The 15892-nt window shown below is 42.8% G+C and overlaps 1 protein-coding gene across 24 annotated transcripts in view; it reads right to left on the bottom strand.

Moving 5' to 3' along the window:
* DENND2B (DENN domain containing 2B) overlaps positions 1 to 15892 on the bottom strand; it is a 153175-nt gene that overhangs the window by 17710 nt on the left and 119573 nt on the right. For all 24 annotated transcript variants that reach the window (XR_014955550.1, XR_014955551.1, XR_014955549.1 and 21 more), the window contains 4 exons: positions 15656 to 15725; positions 9302 to 9379; positions 6446 to 6586; positions 3465 to 3613 (listed from right to left, as the gene is read on the bottom strand). Coding sequence is in view for 21 of the 24 variants with exons in the window: in XM_085580106.1 (XP_085436232.1) it covers positions 3465 to 3613; positions 6446 to 6586; positions 9302 to 9379; positions 15656 to 15725 (438 nt within the window). In the remaining 3 variants the exon portion in view is untranslated. The remainder of the gene's footprint in view (positions 1 to 3464; positions 3614 to 6445; positions 6587 to 9301; positions 9380 to 15655; positions 15726 to 15892) is intronic.

The following is a 15892-nucleotide window of genomic DNA, read 5'->3' as shown; positions in this document are numbered from 1 at the left end:
GGAACAGAAACTGGGTTCCAGTGGGACAGGGATTAGAGCTGGGATGAGGCATATCACATCAGCTGTGTTTTTAGCAGGTTTTCAAGGAATTGGAACCTTAAGTTTCCTCTTTAAGAGCTGTGATGTTATTGTTGCTATTATTATTATTCCAAATTTCTTTATCATTATTTTTATTTCCCTGTTGTCTTCTCCATTGTTCAGAGAAAGAAAAATTCTGAAAGTTTGCTGGCAGATTCACATTCATTTTTGAAGATGATCAAATAGCTGCAGGGATTTATTCACCCAGTTTCAAGCAGAAAAAATCCATAAGGGAGAAAAACCCAAACCTAACTGCACATATCTAACCAGGGCAACCTCACAGTGCTGTGATTCAGAACCTTGCTGTAGTTTCCTCACTACTTGGGAGCATTACTGTCGGTGTTGACAATCTCTTCCTGCAGAGATCAAGGAAGATTTTAGCACATTCTGGGCATTATAAGAACCATAAATAACAACTCATTGAATGAACCTCACTTCACTAGGCATGACTTTCCCAGACTTCTATAATGTGTAAAATCATCTATTGCTGGAAGACCCGTGAAACAACCAGCCACAAAAGCCCATTGCATCTTATTGTTTGAAGCCTAAACCTCAACATCATTTATTTCTAAGCTAGTTTTTGGGTACATACAGAAATCAAACCCTGGTAAAATCATTTTAATTTCCTGCTCTCATTCTTTGGGCACAGAGTGGACCCGTGAGATATTTCACTTCTCTTTTTTTTCCACATTACTGGTAAACTCCAGTTTCAGCCAGGATGCCCATAAACAAAACTCATGTCAGACAAGGCAAAGGTTCCAAAAAGACAGTTACTAGCTCAAAGCCAGAGTGTTTCATTTTAGACTTCATCCCTATTTAAACCATGAAAATCTCAGTAAGTATTGAATTTAAATCCACTGTCACTTTCTTCAGGCTCTTGTCAAATGACTCATTATTAGTTTCTGGTTTACAATACCTCCTCGATCCCCATGCTGAGAGGGACCACACTGCACGAAGCAGAGCTGCTGCACACACAGAGCAGGAAGTGGTCTCCATCCCAGAGTGTTTGGGATCCCAGACAGAGCAGACAAAAGATAAGAAAGAGGTGCTATGTTTCCAGCATGTGACACTCAGCAGGTCAGGTTTTGTCATCCTCTTATCAAATGAGACCAAGTTAATACGTACAATAAAGGGTACATGTGGCTATTTCTTGTAAGAAAGGTTCTGTCCCTTCTTACAGGAGTAACCACAAAACCTCCCAAGCCTGTCAGATCTATATGAATCCTCTTTTTTCCTGTGTTATGGCCCCTGTCCCATGGCCCCCTCTCACACAGAAACAACAGCTCACTGCAGAACAGTTTCTGCAGGATAGCACAGTGTAGGGATATGTTTACCAAAAGGGATCTGTGTAATTTCTGGTTCCTGTTGGTCCTGGTGCCCTATTTCTGTGTGCCAGAAATGGGGAGCAGCACACTGCCTGCAAGCAGAACTTTAATTCCATGCTCCAAGGCCTGTGGGATTAGGCAGCTACCAAGAGAAAAGTAATTGCACAAGCAAGCCTGAACTCCCAGCCAGGGCTGCAATGTGTATAAAACCCTGGCTGCCTGATAAAATTCTGGGTTACCCCAGGCCCTCAGTATCAGCAACATGACTGTTTTCCATGCCAAGCTACCTTGAGCCTGTCAAAGTAGGTTTAATTGCTGATTTTCTCTGCACAGTGCCCAGGGCATTATATGACATTGGCTAGGCCAGCTGTCCCGGGGAAATGCTCCAGGGAATGACTGCGGTGTCTATGTCATCCCTCATGACTAAGGATCTTTTTCAGAGCAAGCCATCCCTGCAGGACTGTGCCTGTGGTCCACAGAACACTACAGAGGGGCAAATGGGAACTCCAGGGCAGAGCAGCAGTTGGCAGCTGCACAGCAGAGCCATCACTTTTGCTGTACTACTCCTGTGAGTTTCCACTCAGATCACTGTGCTGTTGGAAGGAATGCAGATCTGTTTCAATCTGAATTACAGTCAGACCTGTGGGTGCTGAAAGAATGACAAAACAGAAACAGACAGAATAAGGTGAATAAACATGTTGTAGGAAAAGTCAGAAGGAACACACCAACAGTATTTCTAGAGCTACCTGCTCCAATATTCATGGTGTGATTCATATATCTACTAGACTACTGCAGAAACCCTGGACTAGTTCCACAATTCTCATCAGGGGTTTATGTGAAATTAAGTCATCCCAAATGGCCATTCAAACCAAGGGTTACTGACAAGAGAAGGGATGAAATAAAATATTCCTGTTGTTCTAGACACAAAAAACACTGCTAAGGAAGTAACTTTATAACCTGAGAAGGGTCTGCAGCTTTAAGAAATTCTCCCCTAAAGGTTGTAAAGCTTTTACTATGCAAAGTATTTTTGCTATTATATACACTGGCGGCCACTAAGTGCAGCTATTGTTTCTGGCGGTCATTCAGAGGAGGTCGGGACTGATAAAATGTTTAGCAGAGTTTGTTTGGGTAGATCCATCTGTGTTTTTAACCTCCCATACAGCCTCTGGTGTCCTTTTAAAAGATGCTGGATGTTCCTGCGTCTAATAAATGACAGGCTTTACTTTTATTTGCCATTTTTTATTATGTATCATGCCACAGAAAAGAATGTCTTCTTTACATGATCCACACTTTTCTCTATGGATTACAGAAGCATTTAAAAAATAGGCTGTTTCTTTGCTGTGGGGCAGGGGTGCAGCTTACACAGAGGTTACATTTCCTTGGGAAAGGCCATGTGGAGATGTGGCCCATTGCTCTCACTCCTTACACCTTGGGCTGAGCTCATGCTTCAGAGGAACAAAGAGGGGAGATTGCAATCAAAGGGCAGGGAGGCAAAAGGTGTGTTGAAAGGTTCTAGCAAGAAGCCCAAGATGGAGCTTCCAAAAGGAAACATTTTCAGATCACATGAGCACCAGGAAAAATATCCTAAATAGTTGGGAAGCACTGTGATAGCAGTGTAACACTTACACTAGCTGGGTTTGGTAGGGCAGGAATTGAAGCAGCCCCAACATAAAGTCTCAGGGTTGCACAGAGCAAATCATGGGAGCACTCAGCATCCCACTCCCCTGCCTGCCTGCATTGCATGAGCACAAGGTGAAGCACCTCAGTGACAACTTCTGCTACTCTTTATGAGTATTCTGTGTCCAAAACCCGACAGAAACATTGCTGGCACTACATTGCCTCAAAATGCTGTACAAACGTTTGCTGACTGCGAAGAAAGTGAGAAATTGTATCGCCATTTCACAGGTGGGAAAGATACAACACCCACGGATGTAAAAAGACATTTAAATCCTCCAGTGAGAGGATCCTGACATCTGAACACCATTCTGTACATTTCCTAAAGCCCTTTGCATCCAGAGACAGCGTTGTCCTGCTCGTGTGTCAGGTGCCTGCAGCACTCACCTGAGCTTGTCTGCCACGAAGATGACGCGGCGCTCGAGCAGGAGGGAGGCGAAGATGCGGATGATCTGCCGCACGCTCAGGCACTTGAAGAGGCACTCGAAGTCCACGTGCTCCAGGCGGGAGTCCATGGGCCTGCGCAGCTCCAGGACCTGCACACAGCCAGCGCACAGCGGGTCAGCAGCGCCACGCCAGCCGCGCCCCGAGCCCGGCCCCGTGCCTGCCTGCGGAGGGGACACGCTGTGACCCCAGCCCCTCGTGTGCAGGCACAGGAAAACGCTGTACTGCACAACTCCTGTCATGCCATTCTTCCCAGAACACAGCTGTGTGCACTGTCTGCTGTCATCTCCAAGGGGAGAAGAATTCCCCCTTCCAAACATTCTCTGAGAGCATGAAGTAAGTAACAATCAAACTCTGGAGATGGAAGCTTGCAGGGTTGAAACTGTCATAAAATCAAGGTAAATCGGGTTCTAAGCTTGACTAACAATTCATTTTAACATCTAGAGAGAAGTCTGGGATTCACTAAAAAGCCAGAAGACTTTAAACCCAATTTACTTCATTTCCATTCTTCTGTAATGTGCAATTCACTAGATAATGTTTAAAACCTTTCTCTTTTCATATAAAGATATGTACATACATATATACATATATATATATATATACTTAACTGGGGAGTCAGGACAAGGTCTTAGATGGTGAGTTGTGACATCCCTTTACAGTCTAATTTTCATACTTCATCCATGACCTCAGGCCCTCTCCTTCCTTTTCTCAAATGTCTTTTCCTTGATTCCTTTATTATATCTTCCTTTTACTCTGCAATTGACATGTTCAGATGTGGAACTTGAAGGCAGAGGACAGAAAAAAGAAGAGGAAAAAATAACATGAAGAAGAGAGTAACAGGAGGAGAAAAATATGAAGCACAAGACAGCAAATGATGGAGTATTGAGGAATTTGAGGAAACAGAAGGGAAAGAGAAGTTGGCCAACTTGAAGCTGTGTTGAAATCTCTGAATATATGTTAACAGGAACATGCATGCATCTTCTTTCCATATGTCCAAAAATGACCATCACTTTATTGCTTTAGACTAGTTTCGTTTTCATGCACGTGACACCACATTCCACAAGCAGACTGGATCAGCCTTTAACTGGAGTAGCCCTTACAGAATTCCTCACAAACACTGTTTTAAGGATGTGCTCAAGATCACAGGATACTGTAAACAAAATGAGTTCATATCAATTTAGTCGTGATATTGCTTGTGATCACTAACACACAACTGTAAAAAGAAAACCACTCTTAAAACAGTATTTATCAAATCAAATAGATTTGATTTTTTAAGCCTGAAATACAGGAACAGTATGATGTATAGACACCCATCATTCAGCTGCTGCCCCAAACAGCAGTAAGAAACAAATTGTGGAGTGACTCTGCCTAACTAATGCTGCCTAACTCTTCCTCACAGTCAGCAAAGGTGCCCACTTCCATTCTTTAGCACTGGGATTGCAAGCTCAAATCAAATGCATGTGCCAAATCATGAGGGGCTGATTCTACTGCAAACCTGCCAACACGAAAATCTTGCTGCAGGGTAGGATGCAATGCAAGTTATAGCAGCTTTTACAAATACCAGGGATGTTTTCTGCTGCCTGGCAAAGCTTGCTGCTTCAGTCTGCTCATCACAAAGAAATACAGTCTGCTTCCCAATTAATCACCATCTTTGTTTAGGCAAGAGGAGCCACAATGGAAGGACAAGATTCTGTTCCTAATTAAGCCAGTGCATTCCATTTAAATAACGAGTTTGTACTAGCAACAACAGAGAGCAAAGCTCAGCCAGAAGAGAGTTGTTTGTTTGTTGGAATTATCTCAATATTTTTCTCTGGGAGAGTTCAGAAGCTTGAGCAGAGGATAAAGTTGCAGATCATGGCTCCCAGTTACATTCACACAGAAAAAGCATTGTCAGCTCTTTTTCTTTTTATGTCAATCACCCTTTCAGATGTTGCCTCTCCAGAAGAAAATGCAGGTGACTCTAAAATGCCTTGCAAGTCACTTATACAAGGTACCCTTTATTTTGCATACCATGTATTACAGGCCCACTCCATTGAAATCAGTGGCGTTACATTTAGAGAAAACATAATTTAATGCAAAAACAACAAAGACTAACCCTAAGGAGGGTGAAATAACCCTAAAGGGGAGGTTTTTCTCTCTGCTTTCACTAACTGGGACAAATTTTATTCCTATCTTCAGTAATGAATCCCCTGTATATGCTTGACCATCTGAGTGGAGCTACTCTATTCTTACATATGGGCATGCAGAGAACAGAATTTGACATGGTAAATGGCTGGCCAGCCCCAAGATGGAAAAGCCTTTTAATCAATACTGCCATTTTCCAGTAAGGCATACATTGTCTAATGCCAGGCTTCTGGCTACTTGAGTCAGGAATAAAAAGAAATGGCATCAATTATATGTGTGCACACAAAGTTTTGCATGACATACTTTTCTTTGAGAGCCAGTTAAAAGGTATTTATTACCAAAGAGAGACATTTAAATGCTGCTGGTCACTCCCACCACGGCCAGGACCAGCAGTAACAATGTTTGAAATAACAAGCAGCTGCTGAAGTGCTCAGGTACAGACAGCATGGGAAATTCACACTTGCCTCTTATCGCTGTGATAAAGCACAGCAACGCTGCAGTCTCTGAGCTGTACTAGGCCAGGCACACTGGGACATTTGTGTTGGCTGCTTTTCTTACACACAACTTATTAATAAACATAAAATAATAAATACATAACCATGAATTGGCTTATAATCATCAATGGGAACTAGCATTAGCATGTCCACAGTGGTGCAGCTCATGCTCTGCTTATTTTGAGGGTTTGCCACCTCACAGCCCTGCAGGATCTCTTTGTCTCCTCCTGCTTTTCTTTTGCTGTTTTGATACTGGAGTGGTAAAGGGTAAAGCTTTGACTTTTAATGTTTGCAGTCTCTTTTTACCTCATTTCCAGCTCCAGGAAGGAAGGTTTTGACTTTGATTGTCTTTCCAGGTGCAGGAAAAGGAGATTCCATCAGACTTCTCATAAATGGATAAACCAGGGCAGCAGATATTCCCCTTCTCCTTTCAACCTCATCCAGGATCTGGTCCATTAGTAAGACATAAGTGAGAGAGAGACAGAACATGTCAGCATCACATAGACTTTTGAAGCATCCTTTGACCCATGTGTGCTTAAACACATGGCAGATCTAAGTTTATGTTTCCTCTGTCATGTATTTCTTCATTACCATCAATCCATTTTTTTTTTTTTTTATGTTACAAAATGAAGCCTGTTTGTGAATGTTATTAACACAGAGGCAAGGAAGAATTAACAAGTCTGGAAAAGAGGAAGAAGACTCAACATGACTAAAGGGATCTATATATTGTTGGGATTATGCCTGAACAACAGGGTGAGCTGAAGGAGAGAAAGATGAAGACAAATCCCATTATCACAGCCCAGGTCAGCATCACATCTCAGTGGTACATCTTGAAATTTATATCAAGGAAAATCTTTCTTCTGCACTGAGCATCTTTTCCATTTCAACTGAAAGGGCAGGAAGAAGTCAGAAAGCAATGCTGCCACTATGATAGCAGGACAGAGCTCCTGAAAGGGTCCCAGCAGTGGCTGTCAGGTCAGAATCTGTGCTGAGCTGGAGATCATGAGCTGCCCCTGAAGCACACCCAGCTGTTCACACTGGTGCCTGCATTAAGGTCATTTTCTCTTGATGAAACAGCAGTCTTGAAATAAGCAGATGAAACTTCTTAAAGCTAGAGACTATTATGTTCTTCTCTTTTTGGGCACATGGGGCAACATAAATTAGATCACAGCTAAGTTTTCCCACATTAGACTGAGCATATAGATAAAGAAGACAGAAAGCAAGGTTCAAGGCAGTTAGTGGTTTGACCTGCAATGGTGATCTTTAAACCACCACTCCAGAGCAAAAGGCTATACAAGAGTTAGTGGGCCTGAGCCAGGCATTTTCTCTTGTTTCTCTTGGAATTTATTTTCACTGAAGCAGAACATTAAAAAAAACACTTAAGCACAAGCTGGTGACCTGTAAGGAGAGCTGGTGATACCAAATGCCAGCAGAGGCATTCACTGGTGCACAGTTTCCCCTTTCTCCCTGTGACATAATGAAGGCCTAACTAAAGCAAAGCTGGCCCTGTGTACATAACTTTCATTCCAGTCCTTGGAAATGGCACAAAACCATAAATGAGGACACGGATTTCACTCTTGATGTAATGTGCAGCATAGCCATCCTGAGCAAACAAAAGCAGCAATGAAGCAGAGCTGTGCCCCAGGTCCCTTGCTGCTCCTGCACATTGCCAGCACTCAGTTGTGTTCCCGCAGCCACAGGACTGGCTATTTGATGCTTTTTGTTGCTGGAGTTGGGGTCATGTGTGTGTCATATGCCTGGCTCCAAAGACCTTCACAACACAAATAAAAGGAGCATTTAAACCAAATAAAAGTTGAACAGAGATCCCAAGAGATAAAATGGTCAGAAACATCTGTTGAAACCATGACCAAATGAACTGGCTAGAAGTGAAAATAGCTGTGGTTTTCAAATCTGTCTCAGCAATAGGTATTACAACAGTGAGTGAGCAGGAAAGGCTTTGTGGAAGACAGTTAATGAAAGTTATCAGAAATAGGATGAGAAACATTTTAAACCAGAGGAATCTTTTTGCTTTTGTGATAAATAATATCCAAGATTTAATATCCCACGGTCTTTCATCATTCACAGTGTAAGGTAGAGACAGCTATTCATTGTATTGAGAGCCAGTTGTCTGACCTTATGCTTCAGCTGCAGTGATACTTGGTTCTAAGGAAGATACTTATTTTTTTTTTCCTTGTAAAATAGAGCACTATCAAAATTAGATAAAAACATAATAGCAAACAAATCCTCATGAGTTCTGTCTACACCATGAGTGTGGTGAGCTGGGTGATCCTCCCAGAACAATGCATTCCATTTCACACAGAGATATCTGTGTTTAGATACATATTACATCTAAGAGACACTGTTATAAACCCTTGGTTTCAGAGCTTTATGAAAGACATCAGAAGCAAAATTGCAATTGACTATTTGCAACCCAGCTGTTGTTCTTCACACAAGGCTTGTGTTAAAGTTTTATCTATAAAAACTTGAAATCTGCTTTAAAGACAATATTCTAATCTTATTAATATTAGATCATATGAACAATATAAATGTAATTATTTTATTTAACAACAATTATTTACATGCTTTTTTCCACTTTATTCCTAGGAAAATTAGCAGGTAAAATCTGTGAAAGTTCTGAGAGATTTCCCATATCTGAACTGAAAACCTCTGGCAAATTAAAACACAATCAATTAAAATTGGGCCAATCAAAAGATCATCTGTGCTTTATCCTAGACAGCTAGGGTGAAAAAAGAAGTGTCACTAGTTTTAAGTGTATAGAATTCACATATCAAATAATCTTTTTTCTCAGCCTCATCATTCCACAGGGTGTTGGAATAAAAGTGGTACTGGCCCATCATCCAAACTATGGATGCCAAGAATTACAGCTCAGCACAGAACGGCTGTAGAAAACAATGGAAAAAATGTTGGTCAGCCAGATCATACAGACACCCAGATGTTTTCTGAATCAATTTCTGCCTCAGTCACAGAAGTAATAAGACATTCTTAGATGAACCAAATAATAGGGATGGAATATCCAAAACAGCAACTGTAAAATAGTTATCTCCCATCAAAGGAAGGAATTCTTCCCGTCTGGCTCATCCCTACAGATGTGTCTCAGTAAACAATCAAATTAAAAAGCAATATTAAAAAATATCTCCTTACCTTAGAAAATAAGTCGAAGCACCCCAGGCGGCTGATGACACAGTAAACTTCAGGTAGGCGTGGGCCTTTTCCATTGGGCTGGTAACAGCAAAGAGAAGATGGGAATTGCACATTAATGTAGAGCCATGAGGAAATACACTTCTCTCTCTGACCACACAGTTGGCCATCATGTGACATCTCTCACTATTTGCTGCTCCAACAAATAGCTGCTCTTGGAAAAGCATCATATTTCTTCCCTAAGACAGGAAACCGAAAGGCACAGATAGAGCTTATCCCCTTTGGAAATCACAGCCTGTTGCAGCTGCCTCCCAGCATGGCCCCAGCATGCAGCCATAAAAGCACTTGGAACCAGGGCTGTAATTCATGCCTCTGCTAGCTCTGTCCCCTGCTCCTGCTGCAGCACAAGGAGCAGGGCCACCCTGGGGCTGGGTGCTGCAAGAGGAGAAGTGAAACATCAGGGGAGGCCATGATGGCCTAAGGTCCCCACTCCCTCACTCCATGGTGCTCCAAGAGAGCTCAACCCACAGAAAGGGAGCGCACAACCTAAACAGAGGCAGGCTGCATGAGTAAATCATTACCTTCCTCAGACCAGCTCTTGATAAACATGAAACTCACGTAACTTAAACTGTGGCAAGTATGAATCAATGATACACATCCCTCTTACCCCCACCCCAAGAGAAACTGTGAAGACCATCTGTGGATGTGGCAGCCTGGGCAGAGAGTGAGAAAACGAGACCCTTGCTCACAATGGATTTATAAGACTTTTTAAGGAGTTGTAGAGAAAGGATGATAACTTGTTAGTATAAACAACCTGCAGGTGGTGTTTTCCTACTCTGTTTTTCTGTTCTTCTCAAGGAAAGATGTTTTTGTTAATTAGCCAATCAAGTAGAATGTGTCAAAACTGTCTATAAAAGAGGAGAGTTTTTTGTATTAAATTTGCTGTAGTACAAACCAACCTTCTAGTGAATCTGTGTCATTTCTTGCTCAACAGTGACAACCATCCTCTATAACCATGCTATAAAATGTTTACCCTGGAGAAGCAAATGCTTCCTCAGCATACTGGACTCTGCTATCCTGCCTATTCCACTTTGTGTCTTTGTTGGACTTTACTGGTTCTCAGCTCCCCCATGGAGTGTTTGAAATTCACATGCCACAGAGATGACAATCAAGAGAAACTGAGGGGTAGCTGTGCCTTCTAAACCTGAATATTGCACTCAAGACTTGGACAGTCAGCAGGTGCCTGCCTGTTAGAATAAAGACCACAAAAAAATACCAAAGCTAAGTGAATACAGATGAGTCTATTTCTGGATCCAAACCTGCTCACTACACGTCACATCTCTGAAAAAGCAGAGCCCTTTTTTTGTCCATATTAGGTATAAAATCCTTTCTAAAGGCACTGAGTGATTATATCAAGCATGTGGGATTTTGGTTAAAATCATTGTGTCAAATCTGCAGGAATGCCGAAGCCATGCCAGGAGCCTTGGACAGCTCCCAACCAAGAGCTGTCTCACTGAGTGCCAGTAAAAACATCACATTCCTGAGTCATCTATAAGACCAGAAACAATAACTGCTTAGCACTTACTCCAAGTTTCTCCTTTATGAAATATCATTGCTTTCAAATGCCTTAAAGGCTACATGTCTGTGGGAGCTGGGATTCTTCCCTCCCTGTTCTCACTGTATAGGACATCCTTTTTTGTTATTTCAGAGACCTTTTCCTGAAAACAGCAAAGCCTCACAGATGCACACACATTAGCTGTAAGAGCAGAAAGCAATATCCTTGAGCAGAGCCATTCTGAGGGGCAGAACTTCTCAAATTTATAGCACTGGCAACCCTTCACATAACCTCCCCTCTCAGCCATCAGCTTACAACTCACTTTAGATTGATCTAAAACACCCACTGTGGCTTAGTTTGCTTTTTCCTGGGCAAGAACATCCTCTGGGACATGACACTCCTGCCTGGACTCCTCCCTTGTCACTAGGGGACACTCGGGTCTGCCCATCATGACCAGTGTAACCTCCTCTCCTCCCACAAGGGAGCTCTCCCAAGTTGCAGGCTGTTCCCTGCAAGGTAGCTACACAGTCTTGGAGTCATGTTGTCCATCCAAGACTCATTCCTGCAGACAAAGAATAAATCCAGATCAGGACAGCAAAATGCTAAAGTAGCCCAGCTGAGAGGCACCTGCATGACTCTGCCTTGGTGCACTGCACTGCTCCTGAAAGAAGAGAGATGTAGAGGATGATGTTTTGGGTTTGATTTGCTTTCAATTTGTTTTTGTGGAGCACTGGATATTTTCAGCCTTAGTCCAGAATCATGAAATGAAAATACTAATGAGTTAACAAGACAGTTTCCCAAGATGATGAACATAAACTGACAAGAACTTGGCTGAGATGAAGAAGTCAACCTCTGGGCTGGTCCACATGTGGCTCAGGAAAATCTTTTTTATAGTGAGTTTAATTTGAATATTACTGACTAAAGCCCACTCCAACATCTTTGGCAGGAGAAACAAGAGGCTTTTGCTCCAAAAACTAGGCCTGCCATTTTTCTCTTTCAAATCTCACTCCCTGTTCATGTGCTCAGATACTATGGATCCTTCAGAGATCTCCTCCCAGTTCTGCCATAGCACTGAGCTGTGTGAGGGAAGTGGCCTTTGCAAAGCACATGCACTAGCCAGCATACCCAGAAACAGAGATATTCCTTAATGGTGCCAGGAATCAGAACAATTCAAACACTTTTGGAGGCCAAAATCAGTTTCTATGGAGGCTCTTGATTCCTTGTTAGGGCCAATCCAAATTCTGACCATGAGAAAACTGTGGGTGTTTTAAATCCAAATGTACTTAAAGACTTCTTGTTCTGTAAAACGTGAACTTTGGGTGCCAGAGCACTCAGTGTACACAGGGTTGTCAAACTGCTTGGGCAAGAGCAGGATGGAAGGAAACAAGAAAAAAAAAAGGGTTTTCCAATGAGTTTTTTGCAGCTCCATAAACAGCTTGCATCCCACAAAAGTTGCTTTCACACTGTAATGAATACCCTTCTCCTGCCCCCCAGCAAATGCAGGACGTCAGGTTAGTCCCACCTAATCACTGCTTTCCCTGTTCTCAGATACACACTTCATATTCAGGCATCTGCTCCTCCATAGACTCCAAGGGCTGGCTTGTCTTAGCCTAGAAAAGTGGTGGAGCATCAAATTTTATGTGAGAGGGAAGAGAAGTGTAGGATGAAACAGCCCAAACCATCTCTGCTGCTGAAATGTGCACTCACTAGAAAAGCTGTTGCAGAATTGCCTTGGAGGTATCAAGATGTAACTGGAAAATTTCATGCTATCTATGGAAATGCAGATTCTCTGCTGTGGGACAATAGGTTACATTCCATTCTAATCCTGTTCCAAAATGAAACAAAACAATATAAATACATTTAAAGGGGATACTGCACAGGATTTGTAGAACAAACAAAACATAATTGTCACTGTATCCCTTGAGGTAGTTTTGGCACATAGACCCCAGAAAAGGTCTGGAAGAATCTGAGATCTGAAGGCAAAAAAGTGGAACAGTTTGTTCATATCACAACACGCCAAAGGAGAGCAAGGCTGACAAAACAATTGTTTCCTAAACGCAGGAATCTGCACACCAGACCCTGCAGAAGAGCAGCCAGCCATCCTCACAGGATCAGGCTGCCTAGCCCAGCTTTTGCTTTTGCCAACCAGGCTGCCAAATGCACCAGAAGGTGTGAGACACCTCTTGCTGTGTATTACAAGAGGTAATCCCCCACCAGGACATCTGAGGAACATTTTCTAAGGGATTAGCCTCACAGCAGTTAGCTTGGCTTAAAGTGGAGCAGTTTGTAAGAATTTTAGGGGGGTTTCATGGCACACACTAGTGAAGCTGTCCCACCATGCACCAGCTTTTGCAGGGGACATGAAATTGTTACACTTCATGAGCACATCAAACCCTATGGAAAAGGCACTTCAGGTAACTACCTCATTTCTTCCAGCAGGATAGGAGGAGGTTGTAACACCCAAATAAAAGAAGATCTCTGCTACTTTTGCCTTTTCCACGGGTAGAGGAAATGCTGAGCTGTTTTCTCTGCAGCTTCCAAAATCCCCTCTCTTTCTAAGCCCCAGTTTTGCTCTCAGAAGAGCATGGCTGGATTTGCCTCATGGAGGGCACAGCTGGTGAAGTGCACTGGCATCAATCCTTCCTTTCCATGGCTGAGGAGGCTGCACCAGTAGGATGAGACATGTCAGCTTCTCTGTGCCAGGGTTTGGAGCACAGATCAAGCAACCTGAATTAAGTGATTACCCAAGGTGGTAGCAGCAGATCTGCTTTATAACTGGCTTTATAATTATTAGATAGATTTAGCAAAGCACTACTTTTTTTCCCTTTTTCTTTTTGCTATTTGATTGATTTTTGCCTTATCCAGTGGAGGACAAAAATCTCCAATGCTGTCTCAAAACACCATTATATAAAAGCATGCACAATTTATTTAATTCTGTTCCTGGTATTTCCTAATTTACTCAGCCATCTTTTGCACCAGCTGAAAGTCAGTGTTCTATTTTTATGTTGTCCTTAATGTAGAGTGAATTTCACTGAACTTTAGATGAGTAAAAAAAGCCTATGTTAATGTTTCATTGAGAAATTGATTCAACATTCCCATGTATAAATCTCTTTTATTGTCACTGGTTATTTCTGTTCACTGTCACTGGTCTCAGCATGGTCCAGGATCAACCATTTGGCATTTCACAGAGGCAAGCTCTGTGCATGATTACAAATGTACTGACATTCTCAGAAAGATAAAAGTCTTAAACCACCTTTACCTGGCAGAGTGAAAACATTCCATAATTTTATTCTATCCAACATTTTCTGAGGTTTTGTTATTTTTTCCCCAAATAAGACTTTATAATCCTTTTAAATGACAACTCATTAAAAAAAAAACGGATTTGTACTGCTGCCTCACATCTTGTTATGCTTATTTACACCAGCAAGGATGAATTCTAAGTGCTTTCCTTGTTCATCCCTGAGTTACCCCCTCACCAGCCCTAGATTTACTGCAGCACAAGCCTTCAGTGACATTTCCTGCCCACACATCAACCTTGTTGTGGCCCCCTGTGACACTGTTTTATACAGAGTGAGTCCCTGTAATGCTACCTATGGCAAACACTGCCCCCAGAACTGATAAACAAGTTTTCTGTTATGTTAGCTTAATGAAACTTCTTACAAATAGAGGAACCACACACAGCAAAACCTCCCAGACAGAGCATCTGCTGTCTGCACACCAGGGGCAGGGGCAGGCACAAGCAGCAGTGCAGGACAGAGGGGGCTGTGCCAGTGACAGGGAGTTGCTCTGCTGGAAGCTACTGAAGGCAGGTGTTCCCTGCCTGAAAAGGTGGGAAATCAGAAGGGGAAGGGAGGGGAAAGTACCAGTGTGCCTTACTCTTTGAGAGGGGGACCTATTTACAAACTGCTGCAGACATTCATTTGGCACAGAGTCGGCCAAAGACTCCTGCAGCATCCAATATCCATATAAGCTCCCCAGCCCAGTGTGGGCAACAGCCATGAGAACATGACAGGAGCCAAGGCTCCCCACCCAGGCACTCACAAACAGCTCCAAACCTATCCAAGAGGTACAAGGCAAGTGCAGAGACAACCAACTGCTTTCTGCTTTGGTGCCATCCTGTCAGGTGTGCAGGATGGACACCAGAATCCCTCTTTGCATTGTGCTCCACCTGCCTTAACAAACTCTGCAAGCCTCTGAGCAGATTCCTCCTCCTTGATACACACACACTGCTGTGCTCTCAGTTTATCAAGTGTCCAGGGATTTTCCAGGTGATGAGACAACACTGGTTGTAGGCTCCCCACCTCACCTATTGACCACCCCTGGTCATGGGGACTGAAAATTGTGTGAGAAACCAGATTTCTCACTGCTGGCACCAGTCTGTTGCATGGCTCTGAGCTGCAGACTGATGACACAGCACTGGCAGAGTCATTTGAGATGTAAGCAGCTGCGTAAGAGATAAACACTACACACAAATGTTTAGAAATACCAGCTTTGCCTCTGTTTCCAATGTTGTAGTATTTCTGATTGTGCTTGAAAGTATGTAACATAAAGAATTTATGAAGTAAGTGCTCACACAAGAAACTTTCCACATTCTCAGAAACTTGCTACAAACCTTGGGATCTATCGGATTGAAACGGCCATTACAAATTCTTATCTTAACATGATCTCCTTACCTTTCCAAATTTCAGAGTGAGAAACCCTGTTTCCTTTCAAAACCATGAGAGACACCTTCAGTTCAGACTGCAGTTTTGAGATCCTTTTCAAGAGAATTCTGCCCTTTGAAGTGAGGGTGATGTACTCACCAACAGCCTCCTGCAGTACCCAAAGCGGCGGCTCCCATCCTCCCCAGTCAGCATGAAAGAGAAGGTCTCACTAGGAGAAAGGGAATTGCCCATTGTAGAGATTATATCAGAACTACAGCATGGCTACAAGGTAGATCACTTAGCAAGGCACGCTCAGCAGGTGAGAGATGTTACCCACTGGAAGGTCTTAGGACATACCCTGTGGAAAAATTCTGTCAGCAGTATGGTTAAGGGACA

This window comes from Lonchura striata, chromosome 5, assembly GCF_050655825.1.
Source record: "Lonchura striata isolate lonStrDom1 chromosome 5, ASM5065582v1, whole genome shotgun sequence".
Lineage (NCBI taxonomy): Eukaryota > Metazoa > Chordata > Aves > Passeriformes > Estrildidae > Lonchura > Lonchura striata.
The sequence above is the reverse complement of the archived record's forward strand: the minus strand, read 5'-3'. Positions and strand labels throughout refer to the sequence as shown.